The sequence below is a fragment of the Juglans regia genome, chromosome 5 (assembly GCF_001411555.2).
Source record: "Juglans regia cultivar Chandler chromosome 5, Walnut 2.0, whole genome shotgun sequence".
NCBI classification, from domain to species: domain Eukaryota; kingdom Viridiplantae; phylum Streptophyta; class Magnoliopsida; order Fagales; family Juglandaceae; genus Juglans; species Juglans regia.
Genome location: NC_049905.1, coordinates 10,698,533 through 10,719,717, shown reverse-complemented (window position 1 = coordinate 10,719,717; position 21,185 = coordinate 10,698,533). Strand labels below are relative to the sequence as shown.

General features: G+C 33.6%; 1 protein-coding gene across 2 annotated transcripts; it reads left to right on the top strand.

Moving 5' to 3' along the window:
* The first annotated feature begins 3,023 nt into the window (after window positions 1–3,023).
* LOC109008601 (GATA transcription factor 10-like) lies at window positions 3,024–7,585 on the top strand. Of its 2 annotated transcripts, none has more exons than XM_018988763.2 (3): window positions 3,024–3,297; window positions 4,093–4,341; window positions 6,609–7,585. In XM_018988763.2, the coding sequence occupies exons 2-3, from the start codon at window positions 4,105–4,107 to the stop codon at window positions 7,284–7,286; spliced, it is 915 nt and encodes a 304-aa protein (XP_018844308.2). In that variant the 5' UTR covers window positions 3,024–3,297; window positions 4,093–4,104; the 3' UTR covers window positions 7,287–7,585. The 2 variants fall into 2 exon arrangements, with proteins under 2 accessions (XP_018844308.2, XP_018844309.2); XM_018988764.2 differs by having other exon boundaries at window positions 4,088–4,341.
* The last annotated feature ends 13,600 nt before the right edge of the window (window positions 7,586–21,185 follow it).

The window sequence follows — 21,185 nt, the reverse complement described above, 5'->3', positions numbered from 1 at the left end:
AGCTGCAAAGTCAATTTTAAGGTATATGCTCTACTTATGATTTATTCCAAATTTATTTATTTTCCTCTGTCCAAAGTTTCCATAAACGGGATCTCGACCATATTTAAAATATTTCTACCATGCTTTAAAAATCCAAATACATTAAATATGAGCAGGTTTGCATCCCAAATTAATATAAATGATATATTGCATATTTTAACTATAACAAAAATAATAAGTAACACATTAACCCAATTTTAGTTGTCAATTTTGATAATTTAGGTGAAAAATAAAAAAATCTTGGATAATTTGAGTGTATCATCCCTCCAAATCTCAACTAGAATTGAATAATCTAATTAAAAAATGGTAAAAAAATCTCTCAATGTTGACTTGAGTGATAAAAGTTTTAGTTTGGTGGTATACTCTCTTTAAGTCTAAGTTTCAAATAATTTTGTGTAAATAACTTTTATGGGCTATCAAATTAGGGTCCCTTGAATTACACATGATGCACTCGTAGAAAACTCTTTGTCAATGACCTATGCACCTCTAATATTAGTTGGGATTTTGTTCCCGGATATTCAGTGCACTTACTATAGCTATAGTATAGTATAGGTTGATATAAATACCGCATATCATCATTGGCAACGGTGTAGCTGATTTATTTTTGAGTTACTCCCAAGTAGTTTTGCATGTACTAAGGTTGTGTTTGGATGTTGAAGTGAGTTGAGTTGAGATAATAAAATATTATTAGAATATTATTTTTTAATATTATTATTATTTTAAAATTTGGAAAAGTTGAATTGTTTATTATATTTTATATTGGAATTTGAAAAAGTTGTAATGATGAATTGAGATGAATTGAAATGAATTAATCAATCAAATGAAGCCTAAGTCTTGAGTTCAAATCAGAATATAAATTTACCTTAAACTATTGGTATGTATTAGCCACTTCGAAATTCATTGAATTTCCTAGTGAGAATTAGGTCGAAGCTATGACTCAAATTTGAGTTGAGAAAGCGATTGCGCATTCCCACTATCTAAGCTCCTGTCTAGTTTTCAACAAATAAGATACTACTATGATTGCACCCACATAAGAAAACAATCTACGATTTTCCTTCTTATCACTTTTACATAAGAGAAGTGATATTTGACGATTTTAGAGTGTACAAATCTCACGCATTTTTTTTAGAAAATATAAATAAATTTAAGATATACATAAAAAAAAAAATTATTCTTTTAATAATAAATTCTATTTTTTTTAAAAGAAGTATACGAGATTTACATATCGTAAGACTTCTACTTAAAAAAAAAAAAAAAAAAAAAAAGCTCGTGTAATCCAAAAACAGTTGTCGTTATGTTTTCATACCAAAGAATTATAAAGAGAAGGAAGGGAAAGAACAAAAATGGTGGCGGAAACAAAGAGTAATGAAGTAGGGTGGGAAAGATGGATGCATGTGAATGTGAGAGAGTGGTGGCCAACTTAACCATCATTCCCTTTCCACTCTCTATCTCTCTCTCCCAACTGTCGGTGATCACTCTACTCAAATCACGCCGCGTCAAATGCTCATTATTCATTATTAATTAAATTAAATCAATTAATTATTTCAACACGTCTCTCTCTCTCTCCACTTTTTGGTTGATTGATTTATACACTTTACTAGTCACCACGATCTACCTTAATCTACCTTTGATTGAATGCGCGACTACCCACTTTTTTTTTCTTTTTTTAAAAAATAAAAATCACTTTTCCTTTTTAAAAAATTATTATCTATTTATTTTTAAAAATTTATTATCTATTTATATTTATAATTAATTTTATTTACATAATTATACCTACTAATATATTTATTATTAAAAATGATAAAGATTTTAAAATTTAAAATTTAGAATTCACCTTAAAAAAAGTATTAATATAATAAAGTTGTCATTCAATGCATATAATATATACGTAAAATTGTAAATATGTGTTGCATTATTATCCTTTTTAACCTTTTTTTTAATGCTTTAGTCCATTATATTTAAATATATATATATGTATATATTAAAAAAAAATGATAGTTGCAGTCGTGAGTGCACAAACGTCGTGCAATCATTTTGAAAAGATTAAATAAATAAAAGACTCATATAAAAAAAAATAATTTTTTAAATATGAATAAATCTTAAGGAGTCATTTATTCCATCCCACAACTTAAATGTTTGGAACTTGGAAGGTTTTTTTTTTTTTCTTTTAGTTTTACTTTTTAACTTATATTTAGCATGTCTTTCTAAAATTATAATTATTTATATTTCTTAATATAATGCCATGTAAATATATATGAGAATCTCAATAATTTGATGAAATGTTTTTAGAATATATATATATATATTCCGCTTTTGACAAATAATTTCTTTCATGATAACTCCTAAAATAAGGAGGTATACTCTTTACATTGTTGGTTGATATTCTAAATGTCGAAAAATAAAAGTGTTAAAAGAGTTTACTTATATGTTAAGATGATTTAATATTTAAACGGCTGATTGTGTAAATGTTATGAAAATAAAATTTATTATAAAAGAAAAATGTTAAAAGTATATAAGAAAAACTTACAAAAAATTTTCTTTTTCACGTGTCAGTTATTGATATATTGAAATTGAAAATTATTTAATTTGAGTTTTGAAAGAAAACTAATAAAATGAATCTTGTAAAAAAAATATAAGTAAAACTGTAAGTAAGATGGTAAGTATATATAATATTACTCAAATTAAAAATACAAAGAAAAGGGAGATATACTACAAAATTCAAGTTATATTTGTTTTTTTCTTCAAAATTAAGGGTGAAAATAAATGTATTGAAACATTCATTTAAATTGCTCAGAAAAAAAAGTCATTAAACTATTATAGAAATGCCTAAAAATATATAGAATTATGATTGTTTTTTAATTTTATTTTTGAAACAGTCCACATTCTACAAGATATGGGGTGATTAAAAAGAGAGCTCACGGGAACCAGATGAGACCGGCTGCATTGAAGCCCTACTCTTCTGTACAAAAACCTAAATACTCTAATCTCAGACACCGCCACAGATTCGGCGGAATCAAATCCTTTCCTCCCTCTGTCTGAAACTTCTCAACTGACTCTGCAATGTCGGCCGTCTCTGCACACCGGCGAATGCACTCTCCTTCTTCTTCCCCTTGAGCCACATTTCCGCGAAGCGAAAGCAAGCATTACCGGAGGTCTGACCTCAGCTCCCTCCCTCTCTCTCTCTCGGTGTCTCTCTCGGTGTCTCTTCGGACGTTTCCTCGTTTCATGGACTGGCATTGAATTTAGGGTTTCTTCAAGGTTTGATTCTGTCTTCACACCATTCATGAGCTGGCATTTTGTTTTGCATTTTTATTCTTCCTTTCCTTCTGTCTGCCTCGTTAATAAGTGGAGGAACCCCCCAACAACCCCCCCCCCCCCCTCCCTTCCGGCGGGACATTATGCTCTTTTTTGGTGCTTGAAAGTTTGTTCAATTGGGTCTAGTTAAAGCGAAGGTTATATATATATATATATATATATATGCATGTATGTATATAACATCTAAGACTTAAAAGAGAGTTCATTTTGAATCATTTTCCTGCATTTTCTCACATATCAAACGGCCTTTTTGATTTACTTTTAATTTTCAATTATTACATTTCGCTGCGAGTTAATTTGCCAAGTTGTTAGAATAAAAATTGTGAAAGTTAGTCAACCATGGTTAACCAACGACGTAGCTGGTTTTCCGGAGGATCACGTGGAATTATGTCGACGTTTGACTTTGTTTCCACTTTTGGTTTTATTAGCGAATTGCGAAATATGAGGATATTATCAAATTCCATTTCCTTTTTTGAGTTTTCTGACTATGAGAATTTTAGGCCCTGAGAAATATTTATCGGATTTCACTTGGAGGTAACCCAGTAATAATATAATCAAGCCAGATAACCTTTCCTTTTCCACTTTTATTTCCTATTTTTTCAGAGGTTATTTTAGCCAGTAGTTAGTTCTTGTAGTAAGTATATATTGATGTTTCATGCGGAAGACTACGTGGATGAAGTTGAATAACGTTGCTCTTTCTTTGTTGTTCTTGTGCACTATGGTATTTCGAAAGGGCAGCGTATTTATAAAATGAGCGGTTCTTCCCTTTTGAACGAGAATCTCAATGGAATTTCTGATTTCGATGACTTCTTCAAATTCCTTGATTTTCCGTTGGAGGATGTGGAAGGGAATGTGGGAGAAGATTGGAATGCTAAGTTAGAATTGCTTGATCCGCCATCGATTGATGTTTTGGCTGGTTTATCGCCTGGGTTTTCTGGTAAAACAAGTAATGATTCTTCAAAGTGTCCTGAAAATCTCTCTGCTCCGGTGAGTGTTTATTTTTTCCATTTAAAATATAATTTATATTTTATGTCTCCAGTATCGGCTTTTATATAATATGCAGAACATTTTTTCTGCTTCTGCGATTGAATTACTAAAGTTACTCAAGAATACCTTTCACTTACTATGAGGACTTCAAGTTGCAATCCAATGTAGAATAGTATTGGTGTATGCACGACCATCCATTTTTTGACATTTAATATCGTGCCAATCCATCAAGGTGGAGGAAAAAAGTCTTAATTCATGTTGTGTCCTGTTTTGTTTCGACTTATTTGTACTTTTGCAGTCTAGGTAGGATACTGACATTTAGCCCCAGACCTTCTGTAGGCACTTCTTTTTTTGGTACGGTGAATCCATGGGAGTTCTATTTATTTAAACTTAGCATCGTTGGCAGATTCATGTTTACAGCTATTTGCCCAATTTTACAGGAGTTAATTCCAAACTAAAAAATGAAATAAGGAAAAAACTTAAAAAATTCTTAAGTCATTTGTGCCCAGAGTTTATGTAGTGCTTGTGAATCTGTGATCCCTATGTTATCACTTTATCTTTCCCTTATGTACACTTCTGCATCATTGGGTGCATGAATGTGAATGTGAATGTGAAGTACAGTAAATTAGAGAAAGTGGAATTTTAAATGCAAGGCATTTTTGCTTTTATGCAATGATATGATTATTTGTCACAATTCTTGTTACATGATTGATCTGTGCACATGCATTCATAAGGGGATTCGAGGTTAATGGTCCTCAATTCATAACTGGATGACTGGCAGCCAATTTACTAATATCATCATATTCATTACAATCCAACCAAGCAGTGAAAGTTAATTGAAATGTTCAATGGGACCCGTGCCTGAAGCTAACCAGGAAGAGGGTGAGTTCATGGGTTTCACAGACCCTGGTGTATGTGTAACTTACCAATACAAAAATTGACTCATACTTGGAATGATTTTGAAAGAGTAAATACAAGAATAGGATTTTTTTTTCTACCAATAAAAAAATTCAAGTATAGAAAATTGTTTTTGCATTCAAATATAAAATTTAAACAAATTTGAGTGATGTGAGCTAAGTATGATATGTGATTTGGTGGGAAAACAGTTTTCCCCTAGCTGGATTTGGAACGACTGAAGAGTTTATAGATTCATAATTGAACTGTGAATAACAGGGAGAAGGATTTGAAAAAAACAAAAAAAAGAGTTTATACCTTGTAGTGTAAAACACTTGACTTTTCGGAAGCTAAGGGTTCATTTTTTTCCTTCCTGGTCAGGTTTTTAGGGTTGAAACTTGGCTTAACATAGGAACTCCTTCAACGTTCCTGTTCTCTCTCTCCCTCTCTCTCCTTTTCTTTTGGTTGAAAGTCTGTGCTACACAATGGACTCTGTGAGATTAGTTCCTCCCTCATGGTGGTAGATCATTTATTTGAAATGCAAGATTGGTCTGAAGGATCCAATTTTGGTTTTATTGGGTGTTGTCGTTAAACATGGACAAGGAAGAGAATCAAAGTTCAAACACGGATTTAGGTGCATTGCTTGTTGCTCTCTTCATGCTTACACATTTCCACGGATAAAATAGGTTTGGTTTATACTGTTGGTTTGCATATCTTCACCAAGCTTGTATTTCCCACTCACTTGCAGGGGAGATTCATTTCTACCTAGAATAAGTCCTTTAATACCGAAACGGAGGGGGTTAGAGAAAGGAAGGTTCCTATGAATTACGTAGAATACAGAAGACTGAATGCATCATGAGTTTTTTATGTCACAAGTACTTTTACTTGAGATAATTATTTTGCTTGGTAATTTTACCCTACAGTATTGAAGAGATTTATGATGAAGCAAGTAGACAATTGGCCTTTAAAAGTTATATCAGTTGATATAGACTAAGGTAGAAGTGTATATACGACATGCCCTGCTGCTGCACTTTGATATAGCTACTGATTATGTATCAGCACTCATTTCAGTTTAGTTGTGGTATGTCTTCATAGAAGTAATGAAATTGCTAGTCGTTGCAATCTTCCAATTTAACTTCTCAAAAATTCAGCTAGTTACTCATCAGAAAAAGTAAATTGAAATTGCCAGTTATCAATCTGGAGATTGACATTCTATCTGTGCATGCATTTGTTAGACGTCGCATGATAGAAGTTTTCTATCCAATACTTCTAAATTTGTTAGACAGGATTCTAAACATTTGATCAAGTATGGTTTTCACATTGCAATAAACTTCTTCTGTCATCTTATCTCTTTTGGGTAATCTGGTTTTCAGTGTTATGAAACTTCTCCACTAGAAGTGCTGCCGGTCACTGCTGAAGCCACATCCAATAGAAGCATTGTCCTTCACAAAGCTTCTGATGGCAAAGGTTTGCGGCTCTTCCAAACCTCTAGTCCAATATCTGTTCTCGAAAGCAGCAGCTCTTGCTCGGTTGAGAATCCCACAACCGTTGAACCCAAAATTATTAGTGCTGTAAAGCGTGCTAGAAGCAAGCGTTCACGCCCACGCCAACCAAACTTCAACCGGAAATTCGTGATTCCTTTTTTTTCCTCTAGTCCCAAATTATCCCATCCTTCAGCATCTTTTGAATCTGGTTCAGAAACAGATTTGACCGAGACAGTATCAAACCCGTCAAAAAGAAAATTGAGGAAGAAAAAGAACCTGACAGTGCTCTCAGGTGCCACGGAGACGATGGACCATTCATCACAAGGACCGGTTGCAACAAGAAAATGCATGCATTGCGAGGTGACAAAGACCCCACAATGGAGGGAGGGCCCAATGGGGCCAAAGACCCTTTGCAATGCATGTGGTGTTCGTTACAGATCTGGACGCCTCTTTCCGGAGTACCGTCCTATGGCAAGTCCTACCTTCGTTCCATCGGTGCATTCCAACTCCCACAAAAAGGTAATTGAGATGAGAAGCAAAGCTAGTCTGGTGGCAGAAACTTTTTGATCGCCCCTTGAGGTGAAGTATCAAATGAATAGATATTTGTTAGATTATATCTGAAATGAAAGTAGTGCTCCTAGTTTGGAGCTCCGTTGTTGTCTGTTTCTCTTTGCTGTTTTATATTGGCTAATTTGTTTTCTGTACATCAACCGATTATGAGGCAAGGCAACAAGAATTAAGAAACACGTGGACGGTTAGAGGGCTTTCAAACTAGGATAAGCGATAGTGATGCCCTTGTGTTGTTAATGCTGAATGTCTTCTCCATTGTTCAAGATTAATGAGATCTTCTATAATTGTCTGCCTGAATTTAACAGTCTAATGCAAGGAGAGATGGATACAGTATTAATCCTCATATGAGGTTCACTGTTAAGGACCTCCATGTTCTATTGTACTGAGAATTCAACAATAGAATGAAAAAGAAAGACCAAGAAAGACTGATTATTTGAGGAATCAAAACCTCCGAGAAAGAAATGATTTTATTTTATCGTGTTTTACAAAAGCCTTCAGTTTATCCTTTATATGGTATTTCCCACCCAAATTTCAATCGACATTCCATCTATTATTACAGTTACAATATGAAGGGCAAAAATGTAAAATATTGTGAACTTTTGCAAATGTACGAAATCGTAACTAGTAATATAGTGATAAAGAAAGATGTCGAATCCATGAGGATTATTTATCTATTAACTATTGAAATTGTTCTAATTCTAAATTATTTAAAATCAAGAAATAATGTGGATTTTGAATTTGAAAAATAAAAAGAAATTAAATTAAATCAGATGAAGAATTGACCAAACACTTAAAAAGAAGAAGATTTCACCCAAAAAGAAAACACTAAGGCATCCGGCTCACCTAACCAATCCAATCCCAAATTCTAACCATACAATCAATCAATTATCATCGTATTTGACGGCGAAATATTCTAACTTATCTAAGATCCTCTCTCGAGTAGAATTAGAATTACCCAACATACGATAACCCACGATATGTCTATTCGAATTTAAAAACATTTGAGCACATTGAGATTAATAATATTTCACATAAAAGTTGCACAAATCACATTAGCACATTCCTGTCTTTCATTTAATTCGTGCCATACATCATACGAAGCTAAACTACATGCATCATCTCTCAAATTAACATGCACAACAAATCACTCAACTATTGGTCAGATAATTGAAAGCATTAAATCAATGATGTATACTCAAAAAGAATGATAAAATCATGATCACATAGAAATAAGATTTATAATTGTCATGGAGAGGCTACATCATAGCCTTAGCAATAGAAATTAGCTCATAATAAAATCAAAACAAACCACAATAATTTTAGAATTCATAATGAAAATTGTACAGAAAGAAGAAAGAGTAGAGGAAACTATATGTAGATCAAGAATCTCAATCATCAACAAACTCTAATTCGCCTCCGTCTTCTTCTTCTTTTTCCAAGTTTTGAATTCCTCTTCAATGGTGAAAAACTCATTTTCACAAGACTTTGGTTGTCCTCCAAATTTCTCTCATTTTCTTCTTTTCTCAAAAACCCTCTCTCTCCTGCTTCCCAAAACAGGATTATCAATTCGGCAGCTTTTTAACCTTTGACTTGATGCGTCGTTTGCTCTATTAAGATTTTCATTTTCGAAAAATTCCTCAACATGAAAGTTGTACAATTTTCTCCTAGCTTTCGATAGACACCAAGATTGCCCTTATTTGAGTTCTCTAGCAAAAGTAATGCTCCAAATACAGAAAGATATTTTAGGAAAATCAAGAAAATAACATTTCCTATTCTCTCCATGACTCATTCAATTTATTTATTCCTAAACAAAAATAAACAAAATCCATAAAAACTATAATAAATAAGAAAATTAAACACAAACTAGCATAAAATCAAGAGTAAAAATATGACAAAACTTGTATAGAAATTAAGCACATCAAACACTCATAAACTTAAGATTTGCTAGTCCTCGAGCAAAAAGAAAAGAAAAAAGAAAAATTAAACAAATAAAATAAGTTGGTTTCTCACAATGATTGCCTCATGGATTGCATAAAGAAATTGATTCAAGGAAATGTCTAAACATTTAACAAGTTTTTAGATTAATTCAAGAGCATGTTTAGGTTTACAAGGAAAAATTTCAGTGTGTGTGTGAGTAACCAATCTCAACTTGCTACTCTATTAACTTGGATCAAAATATGCAAACTCAATTGAATTATGATTGATCTCTATGAGAATGAGCTTCTCAAACTTCATACGCCTATTTTTCAAATCAACTCTCCACCAATGTAGTACAAACATACCACCAAAAATCAAAATGTCTTAATAAAAGCTTGTAATGTTCGGCTTAGTGTAATGGCAAAAGAAAAAAACTGTATGAAATTCAAAGCAAGAAAATTCAACACAAGCTTCACCAATGAAGAGAGAGAGAAAAAAATTACATTTACTTCCTAGAGCAACTTTTGAGCAATTTACTCATCTATTTTTTCTTCTTCTTCTTTTATTTATTTATTTATTTATTTTTCAATCCCATAACCACCAAACTTGTTTTTTTGTAATTCGGGTTGTATTATTTGTATATTTTTCTTTTATATAATAGAATAACAAAACTTGCTCTTGCTTTTTTAACTCTTTAACAAACTTTTTCTCTTCTCCAATGACTAAGCAAATAACAAATTTTCTTGAAAAGGTAGGATGCATGTTTATGGGTTAAAAGGTGTGGTTAATGTGGGTTAATGAAAGAAAAATGGCCAATGCGTTTAAGGCTCAAAGGGGTGACTAGAGATAGATAATTAGGGTTGGCTAGAAAAGCTCAAACGTTCCAAAGATGGCCTAGATAATTTCTATAGTGGTGTGCTGCCTAGGATTTTGCCTCGAGAGATTATCAAATAGGTTATAGAGTTCAGTGAGATCTTAGAAAATATCTAATTCACATAAATATACTCTAAGCCAACAAAGCAACTTATTGATCATGGTATTGTACAAAAGTGTTCAAAGGAATTCAAATAAATCAAGCTAACACAAGAATTAAGCACAAAACAAGACAAATTTAGCATTTTCCAAAAATCCAACTCAATTTCAATCAAGTAATATCATAGACTTGTGATCATCAACCCAAAAAAAAAAAAAAAACAAAAGGTAAAGAAAATATTTTTGTGATTTTCAAAATTTTTAAATATACATATATATTGTGAAAATAAATAGATACTCCAAAATAAATGACTCCTAGCCCCAAACTTAAAGAACACATTGTCCCCAATGTGAAGAATCAAAAGAGATAAAAAATTGAAAAGATAAAAGTAAACTTCCCTGAAAATATTGCATGAGTGCAATGGTAGGTCTGGGGAAGTGTTACAGTAGTGCTATGATAAGCCTAGAGAAGGGAATAACATTGGAGGTAGTCATTTGGACGTTGTGGCACCGGCTCTCAAGTGTGTGCACCTAGGCGTGTTTCAAAGGAGTGTTGTGGTAGGCTCTTCTAGTGCAGCGGCGCAGAGTTACCCCTTTTTTTTTTTTAGCAAATGAAAAATAACAATTTGCAAAGTGAGAGCATGGAAAAGAAAATAAAAATGAAATAATCAAAAAAAAAATAATGAAAAGAAATTTGGGTTGCCTCCCAAAAAGCATTTGGTTATAGTCTTTAGCTTGATGTTTCCTTCTTTCAATCACCGATCAAGCAAATCAATGGAGACTTTTTGCTTGTTGAAATCTCCTTTGAAGTAGGGCTTTAGACGTTGACCATTAACTTTGAATGTGCCTTTTGAGTTGTTAGAAACCTCAATGGCACCATACCGAAAAACTCTTGTTACCGTGAATGGTCCGGACCATCGGGATCATACTTTTCCTGGGAAGAGGCAAAGTCTGGAATTATAAAGTAGAACTCTTCGGCCAACTTCAAAGTTTCTCTTGAGAATGTGTCTATCATGCCATCTCTTGGTTCTCTCCTTGTATATAGGGCTGTAAAATGAACAGGCTACTCGACAGGCAGCTCGAATTCGACTCGACTAAACTCAAAATCGACTCGAGTCGAATATTAAATGGGCCGTTCGTAAACATAGAATTAGGCTCGATTATTAAACGATACAAACTCGTATAAAGCTCGACCGGCTCGATTAATGTTCGTGAAGAGACTCGTATGAAGCTCGGCTCGACTCGTGAGCTCGACTCGTATATATTTATACATATAAAATTAATAATACAATATATTTTACATAATAACCAAAATTTAGATATGTATATAATTTATAATATTCATAATTAAGTATGTAGACTTAGTGTTATTAACTTATTATTATAGTTTATAGACTTATAGTCACTACATATACTATATATAAATTTATAATATTAACTTATAGTCTTATAAAACTAGAAGTTATGATGAATACATACAATAAATATATGACATTATAAATTTACAAATTACACCATATGGTCCATATTATATATATATTCATATTAGTAAATGTATGAACTCAAATATGGTATATTGTCTATTGATATTAGTAATGGTATATTAGTATATGTATGTTAATATATTATTGGTGTTAGAAAGATGGTGACCGGTGGTGTTAGAAAGATGATACATTCATATACTATTAGTAATGTATAGTGGTATATGATATACTAATATTAGTAATATACTAATATTAATATGAAAGAAATATGATGGTGTATTAGTATAAGATATTAGTATATGTTACTATGTATGATGATGGATAATATTAACATATCATATTAGTATTAGTATATACAGATGGTGGTGTATCAATATTAGCAGTGTATTAATAACTATATAGTATTATTAATCTATTAGTAGTATAATCTTACATAATATATAACATTTTAACATTACAAATTACACCATCTCCTTATCATGTTAGTATAATAGTATTATAGTATTAATATATAATAGAACTATACTATTATATCATGAGTAATAAATTATAATGTTTGATAAAATATAAAGTTAGACAATGTTATATACTTATAGTTATACTATTATAATATTAGTATAGTTATATATTATAATAGTATATAACATGTGTTACTTCCAATAAAAGTGCAGAAATCATCTTCTCAGAGTGACTTGTTCTTTAATATATGGGCAGAATTGATTGGCAAACTTGATTCAGAGGAGTTAAATGAGGCAGCCATTACATTGAGGCTAATATGGGCGAGAAGAAATGATGTATTACATGGGAAGGCTTTCAAACACCCTCGAGAAATTATTGCACAGGCTAGGACAGAACTAACTCTTCATAATGAGACCATGCAGAAAATGGTTGGTGATAATTCTGAGAACATGACAAGGGTCCTCGAATGGACTAAGCCTGCAGCAGGATGCCTGAAAGTGAACTGGGATGTAGCTGTACAAATGAGAATGGGAAGGATTGGAATTGGGGTAATTATCAGAGATCACCATGGCCTAGTGATAGGTGCTCTTCGTGCTAACAGACCTTTGAAGGGCAGCGTTTTTGATGCTGAAGCTTATGGTTTACTCTTGGCTTGTGTTTTTTGTAAGGAGATTGGAGTAAGGCAAATCTGTTTGGAGGGGGACTCAAAGCAGGTAGTGTACCAAATGAACCAAGATAGTCCTAACTGGAGCTTAGGTGGCTGTCTCATATCAGATGCCAAAGAGATTCTAAACTTAGCTGCTGTTTGGTCCATCTCACATGCATACAGGGAAGCTAATATGGCAGCTCACATGCTTGCACAAGCGGCTTACGAGTGTACTGAAGACATGTATGACATTGAGATATGCCCAGCTTGTATCTGTCAAGTAGTTTCTAAGGAAATGAGGCACTAAGATCAGCACTTGTATCTTGGTTTCTTTGTAATACTGATTTGAACTGTATGAGTTTGGAGTTGATTAATGAGATCAGTTTTATTCAAAAAAAAAATATAACATGTGTTACAACTTAAATATTACAATATAGTTTTATAGGATATAACTTATAACTTATAACATTGTATTGTTTTGTACTATAACTTAAATATAGTATATAACTTAAATATTAACTTATAATAATATACTAATATATAATTTTATAGTATATAACATTTGTTACAACTTAAATATTAAAATAGTTAAAAAAAAAAACTTATGGGTTACATGATCATGTAACGTGCTACAGCCTACTTGCTACTCCTATTACATGTTAGAGAGGCTACCAACCTACCCCTACCCGTATGGCCGTATAACATTTGGAGTTTTTGAGGCCCTTGGATCTTTAAATCCAAATCTAAGCCGTTGATTCATCAATCATCACAAATCGCAATACCCTAGCCGCCCCACCCACTTGGCCACTGCCCACTTGCACTCGATTCACATTTCTCCTTCAGCCGTTTCACACTTCCTCACTTATCCTCTCAAAGCCAGCGTGAAACCCTAGCCTTCTACACTTCAACGGCTTCGTCGCTTACATTCTTGATTCTTGAAGGCTTGCAGCCATCAAGATTCAAGAATCCGATGGGCTTCTGTTGTGAATCTTGTGATATGGGTTTCTCGTCGTCTCGATATGGGTTTCTCGCGAGTCCGCGACTACGAGAAACCCTAGCAGATACAGCCGGTGACCGTATTTTTGGGGAGCCGTGGCTGTAATCTCAGCCTCTGAGATTGTAGCCGGTCCTCGACACATGGGTCATTAAATGCATGCATTTATGACTCTCAACCAACTGAATCCCTGATTCTATGGTTCATGGTTCTCTGGTTCGCCAATTCGTCCCTCTATGAGTCGATTACCCTTGTTTATTTCTTGTTTCTAAGCATTTGTCTGGGATTTGGTAACTTGGCAGATTTGATTGATCTTATGATTCTTATCTACTTATAGTTTTATCTGACCATTTTCGAGGAATCATTCTAGTTCTATCTTAACTCTTTATACATTGTAGTGTTGTTAGTTGTTACATTGTAGTGTTGTAGATCTAGATGATAGATCTAATCATCTAAGTACACTGTATGCCAAACATGTTGTGTGGTCACTGGTCAGTGGTTTGACATTGTTCTGCCAGACTGCCATACATCAGTAACATCCCCAGTCGTATATGCATGCTATTGGTGCTTTGTCACTGTTCAATGTCCATCACTTTGATTCATAAGTTTATGCTTTATCTTTTTTATTTTATTTTCTAATGGCAAAATATGCCCTGTTAAGACTTTAGGCTGTTTTGCTATTGTTTACAATTACAAATATATGTTTTAAACTTTATATTTCATATATGAAAACTGAGGAAAAAAAAAGCATTCTGAAGAGTTTGCCTACAGATTTGTGCTTGAACCAACATTTACAGCCCACTGTGAGTATTAAGTTTTCATTTGCTTCTCTAAGTAGTCTCGGGTTATTTGTGTATATTGTTGATTGGAGTATGTTCTTGCTCCCAGCATTTAAATATGCTTTCTTTTAAATGTTTTGGTTGATAAATATGACCCTATCTGGTTCTTGCTTATTATTTTATGTTCTTGCTTGAAGTATTTAATGTTGTTCTATTGTTCATGTTTGGTTATTGTTGTTCTTGCTTGAAGTATTTAATGTTGTTCTATTGTTCATGTTTGGTTATTGTTGTTCTTGCTTGAAGTATTTAATGTTGTTCTATTGTTCATGTTTGGTTATTGTCTTAAGTATTGAAAGATGTTTTGCTTGATAATAAATATGGTTGGTTGGTTGATTATAATCAATCTGTTTTGTGTTTATGTTCTTAGTTCAAGTCTTTAAATATGCTTTCTTGAACCTGTTTTGGTTGATTATAAATCTAACCCTATATGGTTCTTGCTTCAACTATTTAATTATGCCATCTTCAACATGTCTTGGACCTTGGTTGAATAATTTTTCTTCAATCTGTTTTGGGTTTATGTTCTTAGTTCAAGTCTTTAAATATTTTTTCTTCAACCTGTTTTGATTGATTATAAATTATCATATATTGTTTTTGCTTCAACTATTTAATTATGCCATCTTCAACATGTCTTGGACCTTGGTTGAATAATTTTTCTTCAATCTGTTTTGGGTTTATGTTCTTAGTTCAAGTCTTTAAATATTTTTTCTTCAACCTGTTTTGATTGATTATAAATTATCATATATTGTTTTTGCTTCAACTATTTAATTATGCCATCTTCAACATGTCTTGGACCTTGGTTGAATAATTTTGTCTTCAATCTGTTTTGGGTTTATGTTCTTAGTTCAAGTCTTTAAATATGCTTTCTTCAACCTGTTTTGATTGATTATAAATTATCATATATTGTTTTTGCTTTAACTATTTAATTATGCCATCTTCAACATGTCTTGGACCTTGGTTGATTAATTTTGTCTTCAATCTGTTTTGGGTTTATGTTCTTAGTTCAAGTCTTTAAATATGCTTTCTTCAACCTGTTTTGGAGGCACATCGAGCCACCAAGGCAAGAGTCCACTAAATCTGTTCGAGTCAAAATTGTTTGACTCTTAACATGTTTTGGTTGATTATATCAGCTTTGCCTTTTGGAGGCACATTGAGCCATCAAGGCAAGGCTGCCAAGATAAAACTGTTGGAGTGAAATGTTTTTGACTTTAGCATATTTTAGTGTCCTCGCTTTTGGAGGCACCTTAAGCCATCAAGACAAGGTTATTTTTGACTTTAGCATATTTTAGTGTCATTGCTTATGGTCAATGTTTGTATGCTTATTTTATGTTTATGGTTTTGTGTTTTAAAAATATTAGATCCTAGCAAATGGATGATCATGTGAATTTGGTTGATCCGGTGGAGGAATATGAAAATGAAAACTCTATTGGGATTAGCCATGTAGACCCCATATCTGATGATGGTGGAGACACCGCAAATACTGATACCCCCAATACTGTCTCTACTGAGGGCCAAACAGAAGTTCAAACAGTAGCTAATGAAAGGAAAAAGAGGAAGAGGACTTCCAATGTATGAAATGATTTTGTCGAACTTGAACGAGATGGGACTAAACAACCTCAATGTAAGTGGTGTAAATCTTTGTTTAAAGCATCTCGATCAAGTTCTACGACTACACTACGTAGACACTTGCTAACTTGTTTGTCATATATGGGGTCTAAGAAAAAACAGAAAGTCTTAGCAGTTGAGTCTAAGGAGAAAGATGGTGGCTTCACTGTCTCAAACTTTACCTATGATCGTAGTAGGGTCAGAGAGCTTGCCTCTCATATGATACTTTACCATGAGTATCCATTTTCTTTAATGGAGCATGTGGTATTTAATAAGTTCATGAGTGCAAACACTCCATATTGGGAAAAAATGTCTCGGGCTGCTGCAAAGAAGGAATGCATGATAACTTATGAGACTGAAAAGACAAAGTTAAAGGTTTTGCTTAAACATGTTAACAAAGTCCATATCACAACTGACATGTGGACTTCTTGTCAAAAACTTTCATATATGGTAGTGACATGTCATTTTATAGATACTGATTGGCATCTTCAGAGGCGTGTTTTGAACTTTTGTAATGTGCCACCTCCACATACTGGCCTTCTTATTGCTGATGCTTTAGAAAAGTGTTTCCAAGGTTGGGGAATTGAGAATAAAATTAGTTTAATTACAGTTGACAATGCAAGTTCTAATGATGTTGCCATTAGGATCTTGAAGGATAATTTTAGATTGAAGAAAACATTGTCTGTAGGAGGGAAATTGTTTCATGTACGTTGTTGTGCGCATATAACTAATTTACTTGTGCAGTATGGACTTGGGGAGATTAGGGAGATTGTTGATTGTGTGAGAGATGGTATAAAATATCTGGTAGCATCAGAGAGTAGGCTAAAACAGTTTAGTGAAATTGCAAAACAGTTGCAATTGCCCTCAAAGAAACTGATTTTAGATGTGCCTACACGATGGAACAGCACATATTTAATGTTGGATGCTGCAATTCAGTTCAAAGAAGTTTTTCCTAGATATGGTGATAGAGATAGCAATCTTGAATGGGTTCCAACAGTTGAAGAGTGGGGGCAAGTTGAAAATGTTTGTTAACTACTTGCTATTTTCAATGAAGTAACCAATATTGTATCCGGAAGTGATTACCCAACAGCAAACTTATTCATTTCTTAAGTATGGAGAATGAAGGACATCTTAGGTAAGAAAAGTAGAGATGAGAATGAATACATGAAATCAATGGTAAGGAAAATGACTGCTAAGTTTGACAAATATTGGGGGGAGTGTAATCTATTGATGGCAATCGCTGCAGTGTTAGACCCTAGATTCAAAATGGTCCTGATCCAATTCTGTTTTCCTTTAATTTATCAAGACTCGGACGCTTCTAAGAATATTGATTATGTCTCTCAAGTGTTGCATGAGTTATATGATGAATATGTTCATGAATACAATTCAACTCTTGAGGCACAAAGAGAGCAGGAAAATGCTCGAATAAACGTATCCAGTTGTTCCTCAAGTGTTGGGAGAAACATGCAGAGTGGCCAGTCATTATTTAAATCTTTTGTTAGAAGTGTTGATACCGTGCAACCTAGTAAATCAGAACTGGACAATTATTTAGAGGAGAGTATATATATCTGTGAAGAGGGTTCAGATGCAAGTTTCGATGCCTTGGAATGGTGGAAAGCAAATAGTCTTAAGTTTCGAACTTTGTCCAAATTGGCTCGAGATATATTGGCTACACCAATTACCACAGTTAGCTCAGAATCGACATTCAGTGCAGGAGGCAGAGTCATTGATCCTCATCGAGCTTCATTGTCAACTGAAACTGTCCAGATGTTGTTATGTGGGTCAGATTGGGTTAGAGCATTATATGGGCTTAAAAGATCATCAACAAATTCTGTAAGTATAATCTATTTATTTTAACTGCATGTTGCTTTTTTACTATTTTATTCTGCAGCCTATTAATTTATTTACAAAAGTACTAATGCCTTTTTTTTTTTCTTGTCAATAGAAGGATGTTCCATCAGAAACTCAGATTCTCTTGCCATAGCCATAGGCCCATACAAACTCAGATTCTATTTTTTTATCATGTTTAATCTATGGAACATTTGGGTAGCTTTCTGGTTTTATCTTGTTTGTATTGTTTAATCTATATGATTAGAACACATATGATATTTGGACAGTTTCGTTCTATCTGATTTTGTTTGGGATGATATGAATCATAACAATTCAGGTAATTTCTAAGTTCTAATTCCTCACCATCTAGATTTCCTAAATTTCTTTAAATGGCAAATTAAATTTTGCATTGCAAACATCCCTTGACAATATTTTCAAGTTAAAAGTACTTGAGTAATGATGCAAGGGAATAAAAATTATATTAATATTTTTTATTCTATTAGTGTGTGCAGCCTGCAGGTTGTCATGGTGATTTTCTTAAAATTTGGGTACGTGCTGAATTCTGTCATGGTGAACCCAGATTTTGTATAAGTTTGGTATTTTCCCGTCATTGTGATTTTGATTAATTTTTGTTAGTGCAGTCTGCAATTGTCTGGCTGATTTTGTTGAACTTTGGTAACTTGTTGTAATTTGTGAACTTGTTTTGGTTAGTTCTCTGCTGATTTTTTCTAGCTGTTTTTGTTGGACTGTGGTAACTTCTTGTGAACTTTTTTTGGTAACTGCAGTTTGCAGTTGTCTGTCTTGGTTGTCTTGCTTATTTTGCTGATCTTTGGTAACTTGTTGTCAAGTTGTTACTGAACTTGTAACTTCTTTGATAACTTATTTGGTTTGTGTTTGTGGTATTAGTGTATGCCTATTGAGTATTGCATATTGTTGCCTGCTGGTTGGCAGATTCGATTGTTCTTGTGATAATTGTGGCTGAATGGCTGGTAACTGCTTAGTCTATACCTATTGAAGTTGTCAACTTGTCTACCTAACAGTTTGTTGTCTCACTTGTCTGGCTTATATGAGTCATGCCTATTGCTGGGTCGTTGTTTTGGATCTGTTCAGTGGTAATCTTGCTGACTTCCATGACTTTGTCATGGTGATTTCAAATTTCAATGAGTCTGAATCCCTAATGCACATATTTGTTTATGAGATTGCTTGTATAATTGTACTGTCTAATTTGTTAGAGATGTCATTGATTTTTTAAGCAAATTAAGTTTTGCATTTTCTGTCAAACATCCCTTGACAGTATTATTAAGTTAACAATACTTGAGCAAGGGATTAAAAATAACTTCAATTTTTTTAGTGTATTAGTGTATGCAGCTTGCAGGGCAACAATGTCAAGATTTATAGCTCCATTCACCAACAAATGAGGACTTCATTCATTTCATAGCCCATTGTTTTTATCATAATGTATCTTATTTCATAATTTATTGTTGTAATTTGTAAATTATTTTTTTATTCACTAGTTCCATTATGATGTAAAAATTAAAAATGTAATTTAATGTACCATAGGTCCATAGCCATAATACTCTTGAAGGTTTTATGATGTAAATTTGTATTTGATTTATTATTTTACTGATGCATTTATTTCAATTTTATATTAAATATTGTAATCTTTAAATTCTGTAATAAGCGAGCCGAGCTCGAGTCGAGCTCGGGCTCAGCTCGTTGACAAAACCGAGCTCGAGCCGAGCTCGAGCTCAATTCAGTGCTACACGAGTCGAGCTCGGACGCAGACATTTGTCCGGTTGATAAACGAGCCGAGCCCGAGCTCGGCTCGAGTAGTGAACGAGCCGAGCTCGCACACCCCAGACTCGCTCGAGCTCGGCTCGTTTACAGGCCTACTTGTATATGTGAGTAAAGTTTCTCTTGAGAATATGTCTATCATGTCATCTCTTGGTTCTCTCCTTGTATATGTGAGTATTCTCATAGGATGCATGCCGAAACTCATCCATCTCGTTGAGTTGTAATATCCTCTTCTCACCTGCTGCCTCCATATCAAAATTAAGAGTCTTGATAGCCCAATAAGCTATGTGTTCCAACTCCACCAATAAGTGACATGTCTTCTCGAAAACTAAACGATAGAGGGACATACCAATTGGAGTTTTGAAGGCTGTCCAGTATGCCCATAGTGCATCGTCTAATTTTTTGGACCAATTTTTCCTTGAGTTTCTCACGGTTTTTTTTTTATATTCGTTTCAGCTCTTAGTTGAAAATTTCTACTTGTCCACTAGTTTGAGGATGGTACGGAGTGGCAACCTTGTGTGTAACACCATATTTGCTCAAGAGCGCCTCAAATTGCCGATTGCAAAAATATTTTGCCCCATCGCTAATTATTGCTCTTGGAGTTCCAAACCAAGTGAATATATCTGTTTTCTCAAAAAATTCATCACAACTTTAGAATCATTTGTAGGGAGAGCCACGGCCTCTACACCCATTTGGAAACATAATTTACAGCTACTAAAATGTATTGATTAGAGAAAGGAGGGAATGGCCTCATGAAATCTATGCCCCGAATATCAAATAGCTCAACAAGTATATTATTTAATGGCGTTTCATTTTTCCAGAAAATATTACCATTCCTTTGACATTTATCACAAAAAGAAACAAAAGCATAAGTATCTTTAAAAATGGTGGGCCAATAAAAACCTGATTGGAGCACTTTAGCTACCGTTTTGTTCACTCCATGGTGCCCACCAACCTCTAATGAATGGCAATGTCTTAGAATCGACTCTATCTCTTCCTCGGATACACATCTCCTAATCACTTGATCACTACAATGCTTGTAGAGAAAAGGTTCCTCCCAATAGTAGTGTTTGATCTTCGAAAAGAATTTATTCCTTTGTTGGTATGTAAAATTCGGATTGATCACATTGCTTACCAAGTAGTTTACATAATTTGCATAACAAGGAACTTGTGTTAGAGATAAAACAAAGAGTTTGTTCATCCGGGAATACCTCATTTATTGGAGAAAGTGGGGCTGCCTCTTCGGTTGTGTGCTCAAGTCTAGAGAGATGATCGGCTACTTGATTCACGGTTTCCTTTTTGTCTTTGATCTCTAAATTGAATTCTTGTAGGAGTAAAATCCACCTAAGTAACCTGGGT